Genomic DNA, 23,171 nt, shown 5'->3' with positions numbered 1-23,171 from the left:
CATACTACCCCAGGACACTTAAAGCACTCTCAGTGTGGTTAACAATTTAATTACCCTGTTTTCCCGAAAATAAGACTTAACCTGAAAATAAGCCCTAGTATGATTTTGCAGGATGCTTGTAATATAAGCCCTACCCCCAAAATAAGCCCCAGTTAAGTGAAACCCTGTCCTCCACCATTGTGCAGCTACCAGAAGATGACATGCCTGTATTTGCATAAATGTAGATTGTTGTACATGAAAAAAAAATCCCCTGAAAATAAGCCCTAATGCGTTTTTTGGTGCAAAAATTAATATAAGACCCTGTCTTATATTTAGGAAAACATGATATGCAGGCTACATATTGCTGCTCCAGCATGTTGGGTACTGAATTTACTGATCTCGGAGGGATGGAAGGCTGAGTGAACCTTGAGTCAGATACCTGCGAGTGAACCCAGGTCCTGAGCAGAGTTTTGGCCACAGTACTGCCTCCGGGAGACAGTGGAAGACAGGAGGGCTTCGCGTGCTCTGGTCCATGGGGTCATGAAGAGTCGGACACGACTAAACGACTAAACAACAACAACTGCAGTTTAACCTCTGCACCATGAGGCTCCTCAGTTCAGTGTGGTATGAATGAAGCAGCAAGATGCATCCAGATAAGACCAGTAGAGCCAGATAGAAAACCAGGTGGGATCCTCTTGACTCCCAGCCATTTCTGTAACACTCTACAAAAACATGTAAAAATGCATTTTAAAAGATAATTGGGTTCTTCCTCTCTAGGCTACCTGCTAGTGTGTGGTGTTATGGGCAGCAGCGCTTGCCTCTCTGAGATAGAAGAGGATTTTAAAATATAATAAATAAGCATTACTATAATAGAAGCTGTCATAGCTCCTATCATGGATCCCTGGTCGTCCTTTTTCTCTGTTTGTAGTACCTGTCAGGGAGAGATGAGGAAGTATGCTTAACAGCTGCTTAACTCCTTTTCCCGTAAAGGGGAATGCAGCAATTTTAACAGGGTTAGATTGAACAGAGACAGAAAAGCCTTCAGGGTGAACCAAAGGTCAGGAGGCTATTGTGCTTTTCAGCTACCTAAGTATCCTTGTGGAAAGCAGAGCTGCTCAGCAATAATAGCCTCCTTCATACCACACTGAACTGCTCACCTTTAACATTATCAGCTTCACCATAGTACTTTAAATGAAGTCTGTATCAGCAACACCTGCAGCCTACCTGGTTTTATCAGTGATTTTCCTCCCTCAAATGCAGGAGTAGGGTCTGTTTATAGAACCACTAAAAAAATTAATAATAATAATAACACAGATTGCAAGCTTTTGTTAGTAGAATTTCACTTCTTCAGGCTATGCATCACCCCTTCGTGGATAGTGAAGAAAAACTGCAGGTCAGAGGTTCAAAACTTCATGGCAGATGTCTGTGATGAGTCTGTTTGCATGAGGTGAATTAAATTCAGCTAGGAGGTGTGGTTTCAAGCATCCTCCCTTGTAGTATAGTTGGAATTTTCCATCCCAAACTCCAAACAAAGGACTTGCTAACTACTCTGTGCTCTCTGCACTCCATGCCATCCCCATTGCTTGCTCTTGAAACAAGCAGTTTCTTCTGGGCTGGGGACTAATCTCAGGCAGGCTTAGATGAGCATCTGTCTGTACTATCACAGATTGGTTCCATCCCAAAATAATCTGAAGAATGGGAGCAGATCCTCTCACTTCCTTGTATGCCACTCATATGGCACTTCAATTTTTTTAAATGCCAAGAAAAAAAAGAGGGGTTCCCTTTTTCTCTGAAGAGGTTATTACTGTGAGTACTTTGGAAAAATAAACATATGACAAAGCTGCCAATAAAGTCCATTGGTTCAGTCAGTCCAAAGCTGGTTTGCCAGACACTCTACATTTTCAGAGGAAGGCCTCCCCCGACGCAGGCTACCCATCAATCTATTTAGTTGAAGATGCTAAAACTGAATAGTGACTTTGCAAATCACTTACAATGTGGGTCTTTCCCAATATTGTGCCCTATCTCTCACCCTACGAATTGCCTTTGCATTAAATCATTAGAACCTTTCTCTTCTTCTTCTTCTTCTTCTTCTTCTTCTTCTTCTTCTTCTTCTTCTTCTTCTTCTTCTTCTTCTTCGCAGGAGGAGACAGGAGGATGAAACAACTGGCATTTCCCCTCTTTGTGAATACAGTGGACCCTCTACTTACAGAATCAATCCGTATTGGAACAGTGGCTGCAGGTTGAAAAGTCTGTAGGTCGAGTCTCCATTGACCTACAATGTATTGAAAACCGATTAATCCCATAACCGGCCGTTTTTATTCCATTTTTGTTCCATTTTGTTTTTTTTCTGGTCTGTAGGTCGATTCTCAGGCTGCAAGTCGAACCTAAATATTGCGGCCAGAGACATCTGTAATTCAAAAAGTCTGTAAGTCGAGCCGTCTGTAAGTCGAGGGTCCACTGTATCCTTAAAGGCTGGACTGAGAACCTGCCCACAACTGAATCTGCTACTAGCTGGCACTCAGTGGTAGATTTGGCTGCAGGCAGGTTCTCAACTGGACCTTTAGGAAAAGTCACAAGAAAATAAAAAAATATGCTCCCGTTACTTCCTCTTGTCCCTGCTTCCAGGAGGAAGTTTTCAAATAATAATAAAAAATAAATAGCACAGCACCTCAGCAGTGCCCTAATACAGTGTAAAAACAAATTAACATCCTTGGTCTCTGCACAGAACAGAGGAAGTGTTTACTTTGCTATCTTCTTAAGCTACTCCATGATATGGAAAATTGATAGCAGCAGGCAATTTGTCAGCTGTCAACTGGGTGGTTTCCAGTGATCACACATGTTGAAAACAAACCAAAATGGAGCGATACTACCCATATATAAAAAAGTAGAAGTCCCTGACAGGGACCCAAAAAGGTGCAGGTAGGAACACTCTGGGGTTAGGCTGGTTTGTTCTAGCAATTACATCATGTGATCACCAGAAAAAGGAGTGAACCAGCCCGTCCCTGCAGGGAACAAAATAGCAGGCTAAATGCCCATCTGATTGCACCTTTGGGTACATAGAGGGAAACAAATACTCTGTCTGGGTGAGCTCCTAGACAACTGGCTAATATATTCATATCATATTTGTAGGGATTAGGTACGAAGAATGCTTGTTTTGGTCTGATGAAATCATAAGCCTTATTTAGGTATTTTGTATACGTGGCTACCAAGACCTGAAGGGACCAGCAGGAATGTGCACAGCTGGCTTTAACCTATATCAGCTATGCTTTGAACTGACACATGATCGGCTTCATTCTGAAGTTGGGCACTTATGCAAGGTGTTGTGGGGTTAAGGAAAACTGCACACATTCTTGTTGGCACCCTCATGTGTTGGGCACCAAATGTGCACGCCGATGGGTGGGACCAGAGGGATCTCCCTATCGATGTGGGTCTTTGCGACCTTTCCTGGATGCCCACGCGACATTACAAGGTTGTTCACGAGAATGGCCGAGGGGCGAGGAAAAACAGAGAGCATTTAAGGGGATGCACCCCTATTGTCTGCCTCCGACCATGTTTAGCATGTTTGGTCAAGAGCTGTTTCTCACTTCCAACAAGATGCCTCAACTACATATTTACCCTTCTGCAAAGTGCTAGGCTTGCAGTTAGAAAGTGATAAAAATTATTCCTCTGGGGACACAATCCTACACAACAGCAATGCCTGCACATTCAGTTGCATAGGTTGCACAAAGCCTGTTGTTTCCCTCCCAGTGCCCAATCACCAACAAAATCAAGCTCATTTGCAGCTTCCAGTACAGCAGAAACCATGTGGTAGGATAAAAAAAATGTTCTTTACCTCTTAGGGAAGCTCTACCTCCAACTGTGAAGCTGCTGTCTCATACAATTTGGTCCTCAGATATCCTTTCCGTTTAAATTGAGGATTTAGATTACAGTTAGTGCTTCATGAAAAAGGATTACTAAATTTTCATACTAGTATGGCTAGCTTAGGGCCTTTTACTGTAGGCAACCCTGCTCCTTTAATGGCTTCACACCTTAGTTCAGAATCCATCTGAGCAAATAAAAGTGAATGAGCTTCCTTTTCTTGTACTTCATGACTTGTTTACTTGCAGTGAATATCTGAATGTTTGTCTAGCTGGAATCCCAGTGTGGTTTCCCAACTGAGAACATCATGCAAGCAAGCATGCTTTAATGCTCTACACACATCATGTTCTCATCACCAGCACTGAGCAGAGTCTGTTGCTTAGGACACATATGGAGCAATAAAAAGGCTTTCTGTGCAACTGAAGTTCAGAAATGAAAGATAAATTGAATGAAATTGATTGAGAAAGATTTCCTAGAATGAAGCGAAGTCTCACAGGGCCAACAATCTTCACGAATCAAAAGACAACCAGATATAATTGATTTGCTTTGATTCAAGTGCACTTGGTTTGCATTTGCCAGAAAGGAAGAGACCACACATGTGTACACATTGTGGCTTGCTTAGGCTAAAATTAAGAACATAATATTTTTATACTTTTATGAAATGATAATCTGGTTATGAAGTGTTCTTCTTCAGCTATTAAAAAACAGGGCCACTGGAATTAGCTCAGTGTGTTTAGTATTGAGCAGTCTCATTCGCTGTTATGTGTCACCAAGTTGGAACCTATTAACAACCCTAATAGGCCTAATAGGGCTTTCAAGGTAAGTGATATACTTGAGGAGTGCTTTTACCAGTTCCACTCCCCCAGTGAGTTTCCATAGCCATAGTGTGGATTTGAACCCTGTTCTCCAGAGTTCTAGTCAGTCATCCTATCCACTAACCACACTGGGTATCCTACACACTGGCTATCCCAGTGTGGTGCAATGGAGAGTAGTCCCATTGGTGGTGTAGCAGTGTAGTCTTATTTAAGGCTAAGTAAATTCTATGGATATGCCAACCTAGCAGTTTGAAAGCATGTAAATGCAAGTAGATAAAGAAGTACCACCATGGTGGGAAGGTAACGGTGTTTCCTGTCGAATCTTGCTGGCTATGTGACCACGGAAACTGTCTATGGACAAATGCTGGCTCTATGGCTTGGAAATGGGGATGAGCACCGCCCCCTAGAGTCGAACACGACTGGACAATTGTCAAGGGGAACCTTTACCTTTAATTTCTATTGATATGCAAATGGCTTTTGGCTTGATTTGGAAGGGGGATTGGTAAACATAACTATTTTTCTTGAAAAAACAAACAAACCTGAAAATAACCTCGTCTACCACTAAGACCAGTTCCAAAATCAGGCCAGCCCCACCAGTGCCTTTCTCTCTCCTTGTCAGGCGCTATAGCGAGAGTGAGATCATTTTATTTTGGTTCCGTTCCAGGGTGTGTGATTGCTAGGATTGAACCAAAGTGCTTGGATGGCTGTCCTTTTCGGAAAACTGCTTAGTTGGAAACTTTTGCTGGGCTCTCCTTTGGAGGGCTGGGCAAGGGAGACATTACACATTTCTTTTTAATAGCTGCTATGGTTTTATTAATGCTTTGAAAAGGTGTTTTTTTTTAAGAGTCCTGTCATAGCATCTCTGATTTGCTGTATCAGCATTGCTAAATTTCCCCTCCCTTCTCCCTATCATAAAGAAATATGTCTTGCATCAAAGTAGCCTGGTGGATTTTCAGGAAAATATTTAAATGAAATCAGCGAAGTTTTCAAATTAGATGTAACCATGGAAGCCACTGACATACATTAACCATTAGTTGCCCTGCTACTGCATGACATAAATATTCCCTGGCCTGCTGTTTCCTCACAGCTAAAAGGTCTAGGAACTGCCTTCTCTATCTCCCATTTCAAACCTGTTCTTGACTTAAGGTGATAATATTTCTAACAATGTGACTGTTATGAGAAAGGTTTGCTCTTTCAGCCCACAAAACAGCTACCCTGGATGCTGTTCACTGCTGTGTGAAGGCTACCACTGGTGTTGGGGACAGCTTGCCTGCATAGAGCAGTCTAGGAAAGAAGGAAGAAAAATGTGTGTATAATTCCGTGAGAAGCACAGCTGCAGAACCAGGGTCCAGGTGTCTGGGGACCCTCAGCATGCTCTCCTCCTACTGTGTGCTCTCCTTGTGATGCTAATAGAGTCCTTACATTGTGCTTTGCAGGTAGAGTTCACAGCTTTGGTTATTAGCTTCTGTAATGATCAACGAAAATCTGGAGTGGATTTTCCACCTCTGCCACATTGTGTTACCACGCCTCTGCTGGGAAGACCTTAGAAAAATCAGTTCTTTAGACACCAACTCCCAGAATCCGTAGTTATTGGGAGGGTTTCGGGGTTGTTTCCCAGAAATCTAACTTTTCCAAGCTCTGGGAGGGAGCATTCCTAACAAGCCCAGGCATTTGAAGAAGATACGACAAAGGCAGGTGGTCTGAAAGGGAGTGAAACAGAATGAGAGAAAAACAGAGGGCTGAGAATTCCCATCCAGTGACAACTGAAACCGGGAGGCAGATCAAGACTGTTCAGTTTGCTTCCTCCAGGCTATCCCTGACCAAAAGTCCTTGCTTGCTTCTGCTCTTTTTCTCTATGTATTTCTCTAGATACAATATAAGCTTCTGAAAGATGCAGCCTCACAAACAAATTTTTCCAAGCTCTGGTCATATCACATGATCACATATGTGGCAGTTCATAGAATGTACCATACACTATTTGTTTGTTTGTTTTGCTTTTCTTATGGCAAACTATTTAATGTGAACGGGGGTGGGTGGGGAGAAACTATGTTCCCCAATGGGTTCTATTTGGCTTGCATGGTTATCCTTTCTGTCCAAACATAGAGTAATGTCCTGTATTTTTTAATCCAGCACTCTAGGGAAGATTATTATAAACTCTAAAGCCTAAAAGAAGATTGTAGGCATATTACCCTCACACCAGCTAAAATTTCTGCAAACAAAGCTCAAGAGTACATTGTAGAGACAAACATCTTTAGGCTAGGCCTGAGATATGTACAGTCATATAATTCCTGATAAAAAACTCTTCAAGAAAAAAAGCCCAGTTGTCACAAAAAGGAGAAAATGGTGACCAGCTTTGGAAACAAGTAGGAAAACTTAACAATCTTCCAGACTCACTGAAAAGGTACCATACTCACCCGGTACTCCGTCATGGATCCAATAATTGATGTCTGTTCCTTCACCATTTTCATAGACTTTGGTAACATTGATGGGCTTCAGCAGTTTCATGACCTCCTTTATGATACTACGAGCACTATTACTTCCTGTGAAAGCCAGACCAGTAGGCATGAATGTTCCCTCGTCAGACTCCATAACAATGTTGAAGTTGGAGATGTTCTCCTGAAAAATATAAAGTGACTTCAGATTTATAGCAGGGATGGGGAAATCTGTCAGTTTCCTCCTACATTGTTTTTACACCACTGCTGGATAACTCAGTGGTTTAGCTCTCTCACCATGGAGCCAGAGTTTGGGAGTTTGATTCGCCACTGTGCCTCCTTGATAGGGGCTAGACTCAATTATCCTTAGCATCCCTTCCAGTTCTGTAGTTCTAAGATTCTTAGATAAGCCTTGAATTCTTTCCATCGGAGACAAGGAAATGGGTCAAAGCCAATGCTTGCATCTATCTCAGGGAACTTCAGCGGTAACATGGTAGTCATTTTCATTAAATGTCCATGTCTTTGCTTTCTGTTTCTCCTCCTCACAATCCACCTCCACTTCAACTTTGAAGTGTCACACACATTTTCAAACTCAACATGTAAATCATTATGCAATGATCCTTCAACTAAGCGCACATTTCAGGATTATTACAACATACTCGGTCCCCAATCTAAAAATGTTTCAGAAATGTATATTGGGAGGGGAGAATAACTGGTTTATTTTAAACTGTTTGAAGTTGCATGCTTAAATAATCTTTGATTAATGTTGTGCCCATAATGTTTAATCTTTGTAATGTTGTGCCCATTTTATTTGTTTTATTTTTAACTGCCTTGATTCCCCTCCTGGGAAGAAATGAAAGAAGTAGATTATAGTAAAGAAAACCTCTTGCTAAAGAAAAAGTATCTATGGTGTAAGATTCCATACAAAAATACATGTATTACCCAAAAATGCAATTAATAAAATGCATTCATATTTTTGTGCAGACTCTTTTTTAAAAATTGCATATTGTGGAAATGAGATGGAAAGAACTTAAGATGGGGGTGAGGAGAAGAAACTGGGACAATCCATCAAAGATTGATTCTCCATCTCTACCAACGACTAATGTCCAAACCACTAATTAAACTCAGAAGAATTTAAGTCTGTTGGGTTGTTCAGTATAAGGAACCCCAATTAAGAAGCCTGCAAAAATAACATGTGCTAGTGGCACGCATGTGCCTCTGGTGTGTACAAAAAGGGTGCAAACTCTGGAGTGCTTCATTGGGGAAAATATTTTTTCTATAGGAAATGTTTTGAAGACTGCATCAGATAAATTAAAACCTATCTAGATCAGGTCTCTTTGCCATTTCAGGCCATGCACAATATTCCTGTCACTGCTGATTAAACCAACAATGAGGTATAATTATGTACTTAGCGCATAGCTCTTCTGAGTTCTGTACAAACATTAATTAAATCAGCCTTGCAATAATATTCTGAGGCAAGTAGTTTTTACAAAAACGGAACAGCTTCATCATGGAAGTACAGGGTCTGTTGCAATCTGTAGACCCCTTGAGAGGGCATTTTCAAGTCTCAGCTTAGGTGTTTCATTTTCTTTCTTACTTTTCCTTCTGACCACCCAAGCAGTTAGATTTCATTGCACAAAGGAAGGAACACAACAAGCTATTCTGTGTCATAGCCATACAGTTAGACCAAGCACAGGAATCCCAGAGCCCCTCTACCTTACAGGCCCAAAGAGGTCTTTACCCTAAAATTTGCTAAGGTGTGATAATGAGGGTATGAATCTACCATCAACAACCTGCCATTACAGCAATTCTTGGTAATGGTCTTTTTGGAAGCATGGAGGGGGGCTTGGGCAGAGAGAAACACTGAATGTGACTTTATGCCTAATCCGAAGTCCCACTGACGTTCTTGCAAAATCCAAATGGCTACCTCTGTGCCAGTGACGGCCAACTTGCAACATTTCAGATGTTGGTAGTCTGCAACCCCCATCAGAATTAGCCCACACAATCAATGGTGAGAGATGGCAGGAATGCAATCCAGTTTTGGAGAGGCACCTGCTGACAATGATGTAGGTTCAACAGTGATTCATTCCATGAAGGAGCTAAATACACTTCCTCCAGAATGATTCTAGAAAGTTGCATTGATGTAACATATTCTAACCACTCAGCTCTCAAAACTGCCATAACAACTGCGTTTTGTACCAGGTAAGGTTTCTAGATAATCCAGAATCTGGCATTACACAAAACGCACTAGAGTAGTTTTGGATGTGTCCAGTTAATGAGTAACCAGTCATGGTCACAGCTGGAACCTCTGGATGGCTTCCCTGAGCAATTCCATGTAGGTGTTTAAAAGCCTGAGAGACAAGATGGGACCTTATGATCTTGCAGATCAAACATCATGCAGTCAAACAAGTGTCCCCCAGCATCACCGCTTTCTTTCCTGTCCATGCAGGAAAGAATAGAATCAATGTAACACCATGCATCCTACACCCAACCCCTTAAGTTGACTCAGATGGACACCATGGCCAGTGGTTTCTGAAAGCTGCTGACAGTTCTAGAAGAATGAATAAGGTTGCACTTCCTCTTTGTGGATCAGGAAATGAGGCATTTCAAAGTATTTCATGTATGGAAAATCTTGCTGTCCTTTTCATGTTGGTGTGCTGCAAACATGCTATCCTTTACTTACAATGAGGGGGAAATCACATGGAGTCCCAAAGCTAGAATATCTTCACCTAGTCAACAGGAAATGAATGCCTTTCCACAGGAATGCCACACAATCAGTAGTGGTCCTCTTCCAAAAAAGGGCGGAATTTGAAGAATCTAGGTCTGAACTGTACAGTATAATTTCTTTTCCTCTAAATGCTTGGGGTGCATTCCAGGCATGGGGGATAATGTGAAGTGCATATAAACAAAGGAGCTGTATATGTAGTATACACTGGCACAACCCTTACGGGATATGACAGTCATAACTAGCCTCTGTATCAAACTGTGCTTTAGGGGAAGGGAAGAGTAGAAAGCATTGATCTTCTGCTTTCTTCCTCTAAAACCCACACAGTATGATTGTGCTGACAAACCTCTAGATGATTTATGAGAATCTTTGACTCACAAGGACATTAACAATAAAAACATCAGAAAGGCATTTTATTTTTAAATTAGGAAGTTCCAACCATGAGGAAGTCATGGCCTTCAGTTACAAGTAGATTCATCCAGAAGTATAACAGTCTGGAACTGTGGGCCAGAAATATCCTGAGTCTTCCAGTTAGGCCCAGACTAAGAAGTCTTGTTGTCTGAGGCAAATGACACATTCCCCATTCCATTTACAGATTAGTAATCACATCTTACTCCAGTGCCCCCTGCCATCCTTGAAAGCAGCAGGACAGTTTAGGGAGTGATGGAGAGGTCACGTGGCACACCTGTCTTTGTCCTCCAACAGAGAAAAATGGCTAGAGAATCGAGGAGGAAGGACTGGTGGGTGGGTGGGTGGCTGCCATTGCTGTCCCCCAGCATTTGATTTTTGAAACTCGCTCTGCCTGATGACAAGGTATGTCTTGTCCCCATCCTTCTATGTATAAGGGAGAACTACCTACTGTAAACATGAGTACACACTTACTGAAATCCAGTAGTAAGTTGCAACTAGAGTAAGCCCATGGAATCTGTGGGAATTTGGTGAGTCCACTCCTCCACAAGTTCTGCGGATTCATTAGGCCTACCCTAGATGCAACATATTGCTGGATTTTAGCCAATATGTATCACAAAACCCAGTCTATAGCTTTATTGAGAGAGCTATTTGGTGTAGTGGATCAAATCTTGGATTAGGATCCAACGAGGACTGGGTTCAGGTCCCTGCTCATCAAAAAAAAAACAAAAAAAAAAAAACACAACTCATTGGGGAGGAATGGGAGTGAGGTAAACCACTTCTCGAACATCTCACATACCTTGAAAACTCTGTTCGAGTTACCCTGAGTTGGAAGTAAGTTGATGGGACATAACAACAACAAAGCTTTGCTAAACATGATATATGAATCTGGCACCTAGCTCTAAAGTTCTGGCTTTTCAATATATTGCACACATACAATGTGGGAACACATTCCCTTGAAAGCAAAATGAAAACCAGAACGGAGTAATGGCAATGAACAATGAAGACTGTTAGAAGACCGTCCGGGACAAGGGGAAGAGAGCAGCAACAATGCAAGAGGAAGAAGAAAACAAATCTATGTTTCTTTCACAGCAATGGGAGAAGCAGCCAATAACCTTGCTGGGCCAATCTTAACTTAAATGAATCCTGACCCACGCTGGAGTTTTATAAGCTGTTGGCAACACCAGGTTCTTCAGTTGTTCAGCCATTTTTATAACTGTGCACATATGTTTCTAATATTAGGTCATGAACATGATCCATCCATAGCACATGATATGACTGCACTCCGCCTCCACCCTTCCATTCGTCATGTATTGTTGTAACCACTTAATTCTCAGCACATGTTGGGAGGCGCATCAAAACCAGAATGTTTCTGTAAAGAGAATCTAGTGTGAAAAACAAAGCTAAACAGGGTAAAGATGTGGAAATCGCTCCTTTGCCTTTTGAAAGCCATTGTTCAAGGCTTCTGTCTACCTGGCAGGATGAATAATTGCCAGGTGTGTGGGAAGATTCTCTGACCATCAGCAGTGCAGCTGGAAAATTTGAGATCTTGGATTGAATGGTCTTCTGGTGGCAGTGGTAAGGAGCTTTAGACAGGCATGTTTATTACTGCAGTTAATAGGCACACAATATTCCTGTTCTCCTCTGCCTGAAAATATCATCGCATCCTTTTTGAAAAAGTGTAGTAACTCACATTTATCAAAGAGAGTTAATGTAATTTTGTATTTTAAATTCACTTAATTCATAGCACCACCGTGATCAAGAAATAAAATGGATTTTTTTCCTGTTACCGTGATATTAAATATATTTATTGGGGTGTAAGTTCTATTCTGTTGTGGAAAGAGATTGTATATGTGCAGATACATATTAATGGGTTCACACACATAATTTATTTATTTATTTATTTATTTATTTATTTATTGGACTTATACACCGCCCCATAGCGCTACAAGCACTCTCCGGGCGGTTTACAATTTTTAATTATACAGGCTACACATTGCCCCCCCAGCAAGCTGGGTCCTCATTTTACCGACCTCGGAAGGATGGAAGGCTGAGTCAACCTTGAGCCGGCTACCTGGGATTTGAACCCCAGGTCGTGTATATCTAGCTAGCTATTCTGATTATAAGAAAATAAGAAAAGACGTAAAGACAAACAGTATGGGCATATATGGGAATGCCCATGTCCATCTAGGTTGCGGAGGAGGGGGAGTTTGCTAGTGCGTGGGTGATTTGCTTGGCATGGGGCAAGCCTTGAGTTCTAGCCACAGCTGCATCACTGCCAACAGGAAAAGAAATAAAAAAGCCCTGTAAGGAATGTTATGTTGCTGTTAGCATGGACCTACATTACAGTAAAATGTTCTAGATAAAGGGAAGGAGTGCAATTGCCCTGTCCCCCCACTCTCAAAGGCTCCCTATTTGTGTGGCGATTTGTGTGAATGAACTCAGAACCATTGTGAGAACAGGCATGCAACAAGGAGCCTGGCTGAGTTGAGGGGGACAGTTACATGATTTCCCCTCCACTCTGCATTTACAATATAGATATCTTTAGATAGTTGTAATAAGAGATCAGTCTATGCTCTCATAGGTAATTTAAGTCAAGAGTGGCTGTATGAGCCAAAGATTAAATGTGGGCTCAGCTGTTTCTTCTCTCTCTCCTCATATTGGAAGACTCATTCAAATATGCAACCTCATTAAAATATCAGTCCACTGAGATAATCACTTTCATCGGGGAATAATCAGAGTGCCTGCCTCCGAGTTCAACATGACATTCTTCACTGTGAAATTTTCACAGAGTACATGGCAGCAGTGTGGAAAGAATAAGTTTACAAAGTCTTGTCAAGGAGTGTAGTAACTTTTACGGCATAACTGTCTGGGAAATTCTGAGAGTTGTAGTCCAAAACCACAAGCTTGCACTCTTCTAGAAATAACCTTAGAATCAGAGTTGCCAGATCAACAGCATTTCGTTGCCTGAGTTCTCAGGACCTGCATCTGAGACTGAATTTGTTGGCCTTGTAAAGTCATGGGGATGTGCCCTTCTGATGACATAGGGGTCAGACTCTTCAACAATAATTAGAAAAAGATGTGTGTGTCCAAGACACACAATGTGAGGACACATTAATGAACCCGAAGGCCAATAAAGTAGTGCCTCTCAGAGTCTAGTGGGAGAGATTTGCATGCAAGGCAGAAAGCAAAACATTACTGAAAAGAAATGGACCATGGTTTTCTAAACCAAAGGAAAGACAAAAGAAAATTTGGATGTACTGCTAGAGCTCCACAGGATCTGCGATAAGGAATCTCAAAGGCAGATTAGGGTGACCAGGTGAGCAGCAGCAACCAATTTTCTGAGATTTCTATACCCAAACCTGGACCCTGGAGAATGAATGCGGAACTTGAGTCTCAGGGCCAAAGCCCATGACTTGGAAATCCTTGGGTTGTTGGTTGGAGCCTTAAAGTTGTCCATTCAAGATTTAGCAGCTGGATCGCACACTGTTCACCTCATCAAAGTCTTCTGAACTATGGTAAGATATATCTGGTTAGTGGGAAGGAAAAGGGTGTAATAGAGCGAGGCTCAAGGTAACAAATGAAGATCAGGATCTAGGTGAGATGTGTGTAGAAGGTGGCAGTGGACATTGAAGGAGGAGGAGAAGGCAGAAGAGGATGATAAAGGGGAGCTCCAGGAGGAAGCACCAGAGGGGCTCCGTCCAAACCACTTAAGGATGAGCTGCAAGCCTCAATGGAGATGCTAGCATCTACCAGATGACTCCACCCTGTTAGCTCCTACTCAATAACGGAGGAGGCTGAGACAGTTCAAGTGCCTCTAAGAACTGAGATGTAGGGCAGATGATATCTTTCTCCCATAGCAGTCCCATTGTCTAGCTGGGGACATGTACATAATCCTAGCTAGAATACACATATTGACTGAAGAGGACTTGTTAAGTCGACACTTTATGCAAGTCCCATTGATTTAATGGGTCCACTGTAAGTGGGACTAAAAGATTTAACCCACATATTTAGAATTAGGAAACAATAACACTGTCGCTCAGACCACATTCTGCGATGAAGGGTTTGTTTCCAGACATAGTTCTTTCCATACTCCCAGCTGTCACCCCAAGCTTCTCCTTAGTTCCCTGTTACTTTCCATACTGTGTCTCTATTGGCTCCCTGTTAGCGTCTATGCTCAATTCTAGATGATGGTCATCCTTGGGGGAGGATTTCTATAACATTTCACATTTTCTCTGCAACCTACACTTGAATCCGTAAGCAATTTCAAATATGTTTATGAGTAATCTGACCTTTCTCACCAGACTACTTATAAATATGTTCAAATCTACCCATAAACAAAGGTTGCAGAAAAAATATGGCATGTCACAGAAATCCTCCCTCTACATCATTTATGAAGCCCTAAAATGGTTAGGACCCCGATACCTGTTGGAACAGCTCACCTGCAAAACAGCTGCCTGTCCCAGGATGTTAAAAAGAAGAACACCATGGGAGGCCAAAAGAGTGAACATCAGGAACCAGGCTTTTTTAAAATTGTGGCAACATACCTCTGGAAAAGGGACATGGCGGCGCTGCAGGGACGTGGTGGCGCTGCGAGGGACGTGGTGGCGCAGCAGGCTAAACTGCAGAAGCCTGTGCTGCAGGGTCAGAAGACCAGCAATCGTAAGATCAAATCCACGTGACGGAGTGAGCGCCCGTCACTTGTCCAAGCTCTTGCCAACCTAGCAGTTTGAAAGTCTGTAAATGTGAGTAGATTAATAGGTACCACCATGGTGGGAAGGTAACAGCGTTCCGTGTCTAAGTCGCACTGGCCATGTGACCATGGAAGGTTGTCTTCGGACAAACGCTGGCTCTATGGCTTGGAAACGGGGATGAGCACTGCCCCCAAGAGTCAAACATGACTGGACAAAAATTGTCAAGGGGAACTTTTACCTTTACCTTTACCTCTGGAAAAAATATTCCAGAAGAGGTTCACCAGGTGCTTTCCCTTGCAGACTCTAACTGTTTAACACCACCTTTTATTAGTGACTTTACCTGTGGTGTCCAATGCTGTTCTAAATTGTTTATTTCTCTAAAGAGGCATTAGCTAGTTAAGTGGTTTAACTGACTGATTAATTTTCATTGTTTGCTGATTTGTATTTGTATATTGCTTAGTATTTACTCTTTCTTGCTTTGTATGCTTGTAAACTGCCCAGAGAGTGTGTTGCATTATGGGATTATATAGAAGTTAAAACAATAAATAAATAAATAAATCCCAGTTTTGTTAGAAAGGCCTTTTAATTTTGCTATTCTTAAACAACTCAGAATCCGTACCTTTGGCGACTGTAAATTACTAAAAAATTCTAGTGAAAGCTGCTGATCGACTGTTGGCCCACTTCTGCGACATGAGTTCCTCATGGCAATCTGTTAAGTTTTCTATGAATAAGCTATCTTTAGCTTTAATACCTCCACTTGTGTGTCAGCAGGGAAGCTTGCAAGTTCTGCAACTAATTATAGTACCGCAAAAGCGTCCTTCCCTGTGCAGCGAAATGACAATCACCTGATTATTCTAATAAAATATACAACCCCACAAGTTGGGGAAAAGAAGCAAAGAGAAACCACAATCTTTGTTGTTGTTTAGTTGTTAAGTTGTGCCCGACTCTTCGTGATTCCATGGACCAGAGCATGCCAGGCCCTCCTGTCTTCCACTGCCTCCCAGAGTTTGGTCAAAGTCATGTTGGTAGCTTCGATGACACTGTCCAGCCATTTCATCCTCGGTCGTCCCCTTCTCCTCTTGCCATCACACTTTCCTAACATTAGGGTCTTTACCAGGAAGTCTTCTCTTCTCACGAGATGGCCAAAGTACTGGAGCCTCAGATTCAGGATCTGAAACCACAATCTAGACTTGCTTTTATATATCTTAATCTGTATTTTTTGGGGGGGGGACTTGCTAACTTGCAGGCTTTGTTCTCTGTCTGTGTCTCACAAGCATGCATGGCAAATTAATGCACATTTAGTTTTCTTATTTTGGCCTAATTCAACTTATCAGACCAAATGGCACACATGAACACTACAGGGAATGTTTTCTTCCAAATAATCTTCACGGAGAAGCTTCATGGATATGGTCCACCTCAGGGCTGGGGGAACCTATACTACTCTAGTTCTTATAGAGCTCCTGTTTTTCTCAGTCCTTGCCAGCCTAGCCAATGAGGGTGAAGCCATTCATAAAGATATAGAGATTCTATGGTTCTCTATTCTTAGTCTAGCTCAGACTAAGTTACCTTTTTGATCTATCAGAGTCCCTGAGCCAGCATTGGCAGTAGCCAGACTGAGAGCTTCAGTAAAGAAAAAGTAAGATTTCCAGGCTTTGCTTTACATTTTGAGAAGGATTACCATTCTCAATCCCACCCTTTGTCACTCACTGGCTCCAGTTCCAGGAGTTTTTATAGCGGGGTTGAAAGGCCAAAACAGAGTAGCAGATATAGACACCTGCTGTATCTTGTGTAGTTTTGAGTTTAGCCTGCAAGTACAAAAGCTCCCCCCCCCCCCAATCTGCAGCTTCCATTTCATTAGGCTGTTTTGGGGATATGATGTAAAGAACGTGTTTTCATCGACCTTAAGGCACACCACCAATACAAGTGGGTTTAGGTCATACAGAATGCTTTAAAATGGCTTGGCTATTAGGGAAACTGAGAAAAGTTATGCTCCAAAATGGTAAAAGAAATATATTTGGAAGGTGCAAAATGTTATAATAGTTCAGTGTGACATCTTCTTGAAAGGCAAATAGATGGCATTTATTGCGCTGATTCACACAGACCAGGCTATCTTTTTTTTTTTAAAAAAATGATACCAAGATGTGCATTTATACATATCTATTACAAAAGAGGGTAAAAGTGTAAAACAGCACTGCATAAGAGAAAATACAAATATTAAAGAGAAATGTGAGCAAAAATGTGTGTTAGAAATGCACAAAAAAGTACACACACATTTTGGTGCAGACTCTTAAAATAAAAATGACATGGAACAAATCAATGGCTGGAAATAAATGAAATAGATTCAACTGTCCCTAATTAAGATAATGATTGCTGCGGCTTCTTAATATTTGCTTCTACTCATTTTCAGCTTAGCGAATGCCACAAAGATAGTTTTAAGAGGCTTATCAGCGCCATCTCCCCGTTTTTATTCAAGTCTCCAGAGGTTGCGGCCTAAAGAATTAGGCCAATATAAGCAGCATGGAGGTTAAACCATCTCCAAAAGAACGCAAATAGATTTGCTGCTCCAGGCTTCCGCTGCTTCTATTCTTATCTTTCCTCCTCTTCATGACCCTCTGCACTATTATTTTCTCCCTAACTGCACAGATTTTTCCCCCCATGGGGGGAAAAACACAAACCAATCAGTGCACCAATGGCTTTGCTTATGTTGAAAATGTCCCACCCTCTTACTGCAGTACTTGAAAACATACACTAAAGCAGCTTTACAACAAGCTCCAGTAGCCTCGTTGTTAATTGAATCCATTCTATACTTTTACATAATGAAAAGAATCTGAACAAACTCATGACCTCCCTCCCCAATATAGAAAATCCAATTTGTTTGCTATATAAAGAAGCAAAGTGAAGTCCTTAGGGTTGCAATCTCCAATTGTCTGACGTCAGGCACTTCAGCCATTATTATCCTGGGAACACCTAAGTGGTCAACAGCACAGTATTGGTTGTAGTATAAGAATGTAGTGCAGTGCCAGCCCAGAAATCTCCACTTCTTTTCCTTCTTTGTGTCAGAAGCAACCCAATGGTCCTTCTGTAACCCCTATGAAATATTGGTTCAGTCTCAAGGGGTGGGGCTAGGGAAGAACAGGGCTGTGAGTAAGATTTGAATCAGAAAGCGCAGGAGAGCTGAAGAGGCCAGAGCTGTTGTTGACACCTAGACTGTTAAGCACCTTGCCGACTTGGTCTAGGTATAATTCCTATACAGTGGTGCCTCGCAAGACAAATGCCTCGCAGGACAAAAAACTCGCAAGACAAATGGTTTTGGCAATGGGGGGGGGGGGGTTGATGACTCACAAGACAAATGTTCCTATAGCCATGTTTCATAAGAAGAATGTTTTCCGTTTTTTGTTCCTGCTTTATGTTTGCTGATTTTTAAATGTTTTTTATGATGTTTAAAAAGTTAAAGTTTTTTGATTGAAATTTTTAAAATCATCTGCACAATATGTATGGCTTTACAGAGCACTTAATAAACCCTTTGTAAACTAAGTTTGACTTTGTTCTTACTTTTTTGCCCATAGGAACACATTAATTAGATTTCAATGCATTCCTATGAGAAAACATGTTTCGCAAGACAAATTTTTCGCAAGACAACATTATCTGCGGAACGAATTAAATTCGTCTTGCAAGGCACCACGGTATGTTTGGGTTGGAGGGGTGACTCCACATAATGAATGCATGTATATGCAGTGGAATTTATATTTTATTCTAAGGTTGTGAAGATGCTGCATGTGGAGCTCATTCTTTTGTTTTATGGATACCCAAACCAGCTGAGGATGATACATTAAATTTTTGTCTGAATTTTAATTGAAAAAGACCCTTGAACTTTGCAATTCTACAAGCAGTTGGTGCTGTTGCTGTGGTTTTAGGTGCACAATCTGTAGCGTTTTGCTATACTAGCTGTGTTGTCTGCTATATAAACTATGAATAAGAAGATACTCATTGCCCCCCAACCCTGGAATAAAGGTGTGAGACAAATAGATATGTGTTAAATCATGGGCCACACTTTATTAATAATCATTCCAAAGAAAAATTTGCTGCCAATCAATTGGCAAAGGGGTGCCTCCCGTAGTGCAGAAACAGATAAATCAGTAATCATATGGGTGACTCCCTGGCCCCAGGTTCTCATGGTCTTAATGACAGCAGGAACCCAGCTGGCCGATAATAAACACACCCAGACCTCGAGCCATCTTTAATTGTTGACTGTTGTTCTGGAAGGGTCCCAGCGCATCTTTCCCGCCCAGGTGTTGTAATCGTACTATCCTCAGCCCTGGGAAGTCCGATGCACTGTTAGCTTACCTGATCTTAAAGTGGGACTCACCAAGAAACACCTGTTTTTCCACACTATCCATCAGTGCGACCAAAATTTCCACCATAAAGATGCCATAAAGACGTCAACAGCCCTGACCAATGTGGGATGGACACAAAATCTCCCCCCCCCCCAATTCCAAAAGCCAATCAGGATGAAGGTCAAAAATTCCTATCAGGCCCCTTAAAATGGCGACCAGCAAAAACTCACACTAGAAAAAGGGCAGGCAGGTGCCTTTGAAAGAAGAGGACAGATAAGGAGGAGAACGCCCCTTATATACCCAGGGGCTTTCCTGCTCTTCAAACAATCACGTTCACCCAGTAGGTCTTGCACCATCCATGGGGGGGGGCAAAGCTCACTCACGCTCCCCAAAGCCTCTGGCTTGGGAGCAACTTCATCATTTTGTGAAATCGTGCTTTCAATGTTCATCAATAAATATCTAAGTAAACAAATAACCCTATAAAACTTAAAAAGTGCTACTCTTCCAGAGTGAAAGGAGCAGCCAACAGGGAGTTGCTCAGGGGATGACCAAATGTGTTCACAGTGTTGCTGTCATTCAAGCAGATTTTCCTCTTCAGGAAAGCTTTCCCTAAGAGACTGGTTGTCTGAGAGGGATTTTTAAAATGGATTGTTGTGTCTTGTTGCTTTTAAATGTATTTATAGTACTGATTTTATTGATTGTTTTAACATAAAATTTGTTTCATTTTTTAAAAATATTTTTATCCCTACTGCATTTGCTTTTAAATACAGTGATGCCCCGCTTGACAACGATAATCCGTTCCAGGAAAATCGCTGTTAAGTGAAATCATTGTCAAGCGAAAAAAAACCCCATTGGAATCCACTGAAAACTGGTCAATGCGTTCCAATGGGGGAAATACCTCATCATCCAGTGAAGATTGCCTATAGAGAACCACCAATCAGCTGTTCTAATTCGCTGTAATGCGAAGCTTCCATCCGGAAAGCAGCCATTTTGAGAAAGGAGGGAAGCCATTTTGCGGAGGGAAGCCATTTTGTGGAGCCGGAAAAAACATCATTTTGCAAACAAATGGTTCGTGAAGCAGGCTCCTAATCAACGTAATAATAAAAAAAAAACCATTGGAACCATTGTTTTGCGATCCCAATAGCGATCGCAAAAATGTCATCGTCAAGTGATTTCGATGTCATGCAGGGTAAGCGTCTAGCGGGGCACCACTGTATTGGATTTTCAACAATGTGAGTCACCTTGGGTCCTTTTTAAGGAGAAAGGTGGGTTAAAATATTTTAAATGAATTAATTAGTGTCAGAATAGATCCAGTGGTGCTTCCATGACAGGGAGCTGTCATGGCCCAGGGGACAACCAAATGTGTTTACAGCCTTCACATTCTTTGGCGACTCTCCTTTTGTGCTCCTCTAGTCCACAATGTAAGGAATGGGATGTAATTCTGACCAAAAACGCACAAGATGGAGCTGCCTGTCTAAAGAAGGGTAATGGAGGGAAGAAAAGAAATGGAGGAACAAGGCAGAACAAAAAATTGCTTTGAACCCAACACATTTCAAGCAATGGTTCTTCATCAAGAGACGTTCTTGAACCTGAAATGTGCACCTTTAAAAACAGCTGCAAAACTTTGGAGCCATCTGAAATCTGATGTTAAAAAACAGAACTTGGAAAAGTTATATTTTTTGGAAAGAAGATAGGGCCTTCTTTCTGGCGGCTCCAATCTTGTGGAGCCAGCTTCTGGAGGAGTTTCTCCTGGCCCCCTCCCTGTTGATCTTTAGGCAGCAACTAAAGATGTGGCTCTTCAGGGAGGTTTTCCACACCAACCCTAGCTGATCGCTCATTTCTCTTTTTTGTCCACCTTGGTTTCTGTAGGATTGGTCTGCACCTCCCTTTCATGGTGACCTGCTAAATGTTCCCAGTGTTTTTTATCTTCATTCCTGGTTTTATATTATGTTTATTGTAAACCACCCAAAGTAGTGCCTCAGCACTAATGGGAGCAGTGTATAAATAAAATATAAATAAATAAATTATCCAGCTAGCAAATACACCATATTTATAGTCCCCAAAAAGTTCCAAACTTTTTTCAAGAGTGCCTCAGCGGGAGAGAAAGGACTGTTCAGAGCACTTTGGGCTTCATGAAAACAAACTCTTTTTCTTGTGAAACTGGACGAGCACAAGAAGGGAGAACAAACCCCCATGAGACACTCACAGGTTGCGTGGTACACCTTTGCTACCTTTTCAATACTAGGCAAAACACAGCCTCCTTTTATGGATTCTTAAGGGCATTTTACAAGATCTGACACTTCTCAAATTAATTGCTTTTCTGTTTTGTTCCAAGTTTTAATTTCCAACTGAGTGGTGCTGTTTTAAAAATTTGTTCTTTTATTGCATGATTGGATTTTATCTTATTGCATATTGATGTAGCATATGTTGCCTTGAAGTTCTTTCACAAGGCAGGACATAAAACCTTAAATAAATAAATAAATCATGGACGAGTTGGTAGATAATGAAAAAAAAAACTATTATTCCCTATCCACCTCAATAAAATATGGTGGAATGTTAAGGGATATACCTTAAGACTACAGACTTTCGGTCCCAGGTGGTGATCGCAGGAGCATATAGCTTGCTGTTTGATTCATTTTTTGTTTTGTTTTGTTTTGTTACTGTATGGGTTTTAGGTAAGAGCAATTCATTCCACTCCTTTTGTGAGCTGTTCCACTCCCTTCTGGCACCATGCTAGTGTTGCCATTTATTTGTTGCAATTGGGAATGCTCCTGATTATCCCATTCTGTAGTCTGTGTAGTTGCTTAATTTGCTTCCAAATAGAGTCATGGTGGCATTCTCTTTGCTGATGTATGCAGTGGATTGTGACAGTAGAAAGGATGGCAGAGAAACCATGTCTTCTATTTTCCTCTTCTCATATATATTTTTTAAAAATATTATCCTAAGTGACACAGTGCTATTTCAGATATAAGGGAGTATCAATGCTAGGTGGATGTATCACTGTAGTGCTATGCCACTTACTAAACTAAACAAAAAAAAGGGAAACTGATGCAGTCCACAGAATGACAGCTGTGACAAAGGGCAGTGAAAGGGAGGGGAGGGGCATAAATAATTGAAAGGGGAAGAAATTAGAGTCATCTGAAGTGTTATTTGGTTCCATCTCACTGGAGAAGAAACGTCTCTTGTATGGATGGAAGTATTACTCAAGTGTGAGATTAAAAAGATCACACCAAAGATTAGAGTGTTTTAAAGTGGCTTGTACCACTCTAAATTCCCCCATCTAGCCGTGCCCCTAGTTAGGAAGATCTAACATGAGAAGGATTAACTCAAAAAGGGAAACACAGCCCTTAATTTGCAAGACATGCACAGGGTTAATGACAGGACTTTTTACAGTTCATTAATTCATAAGGTCACCCTAAGTCAGAAATGACTCGACTGTACATAGCAATAGCAAACTTTGAGTCATTGGGAGCAAGCGTATAGAACTCATGGGAGCCTACTTCTTAAGTATAAGGGCTGTATCTCTCCCAAAGGCAGAAGGAACTGATTTATATAGCACTTTTTTAAAAAATTTATTTTCTGGATAGTTGAAGTGAGTGTGCTTTTTCACAGTTTTTATTTTTTACTCATTCTCTTGGACAAATATGAAGCATTTGAGGAGGAGCAAGACAGGGAAGAAGGATGTGTTTGCGGCTTGCTAACTTCTGAGAAAATTGCTCTTGCCCTACTTATTTCTTGGATTCTTCAAGCTTGTTTCTGCCAGGTGCAGGAGTCTTTGTTACAATCCAAGGGGAGAGAACTAATGGTCTCTCAGCCCTTGGCTCTTATCCTGTGGATCAACAACACCATGGAGGATCTCCTAATGAATCAGCCTGGCAGGCTGTCCATTACAGCTTCAAGCAAAGGAGGAAACAAGTAATTTTCTG

At 41.5% G+C, this 23,171-nt stretch overlaps 1 protein-coding gene across 5 annotated transcripts in view; it reads right to left on the bottom strand.

The window, feature by feature from the left end:
* CPQ (carboxypeptidase Q) overlaps positions 1-23,171 on the bottom strand; it is a 200,719-nt gene that overhangs the window by 28,751 nt on the left and 148,797 nt on the right. For all 5 annotated transcript variants that reach the window (XM_072999155.2, XM_072999156.2, XM_072999159.2 and 2 more), the window contains exon 7: positions 7,067-7,268. In XM_072999155.2, the coding sequence (XP_072855256.2) occupies positions 7,067-7,268 (202 nt within the window). The remainder of the gene's footprint in view (positions 1-7,066; positions 7,269-23,171) is intronic.

The sequence above is a fragment of the Pogona vitticeps genome, chromosome 4 (assembly GCF_051106095.1).
Source record: "Pogona vitticeps strain Pit_001003342236 chromosome 4, PviZW2.1, whole genome shotgun sequence".
In the NCBI taxonomy this organism is placed as follows: Eukaryota; Metazoa; Chordata; class Lepidosauria; order Squamata; family Agamidae; genus Pogona; species Pogona vitticeps.
This window is presented reverse-complemented; position numbering and strand designations above follow the sequence as displayed.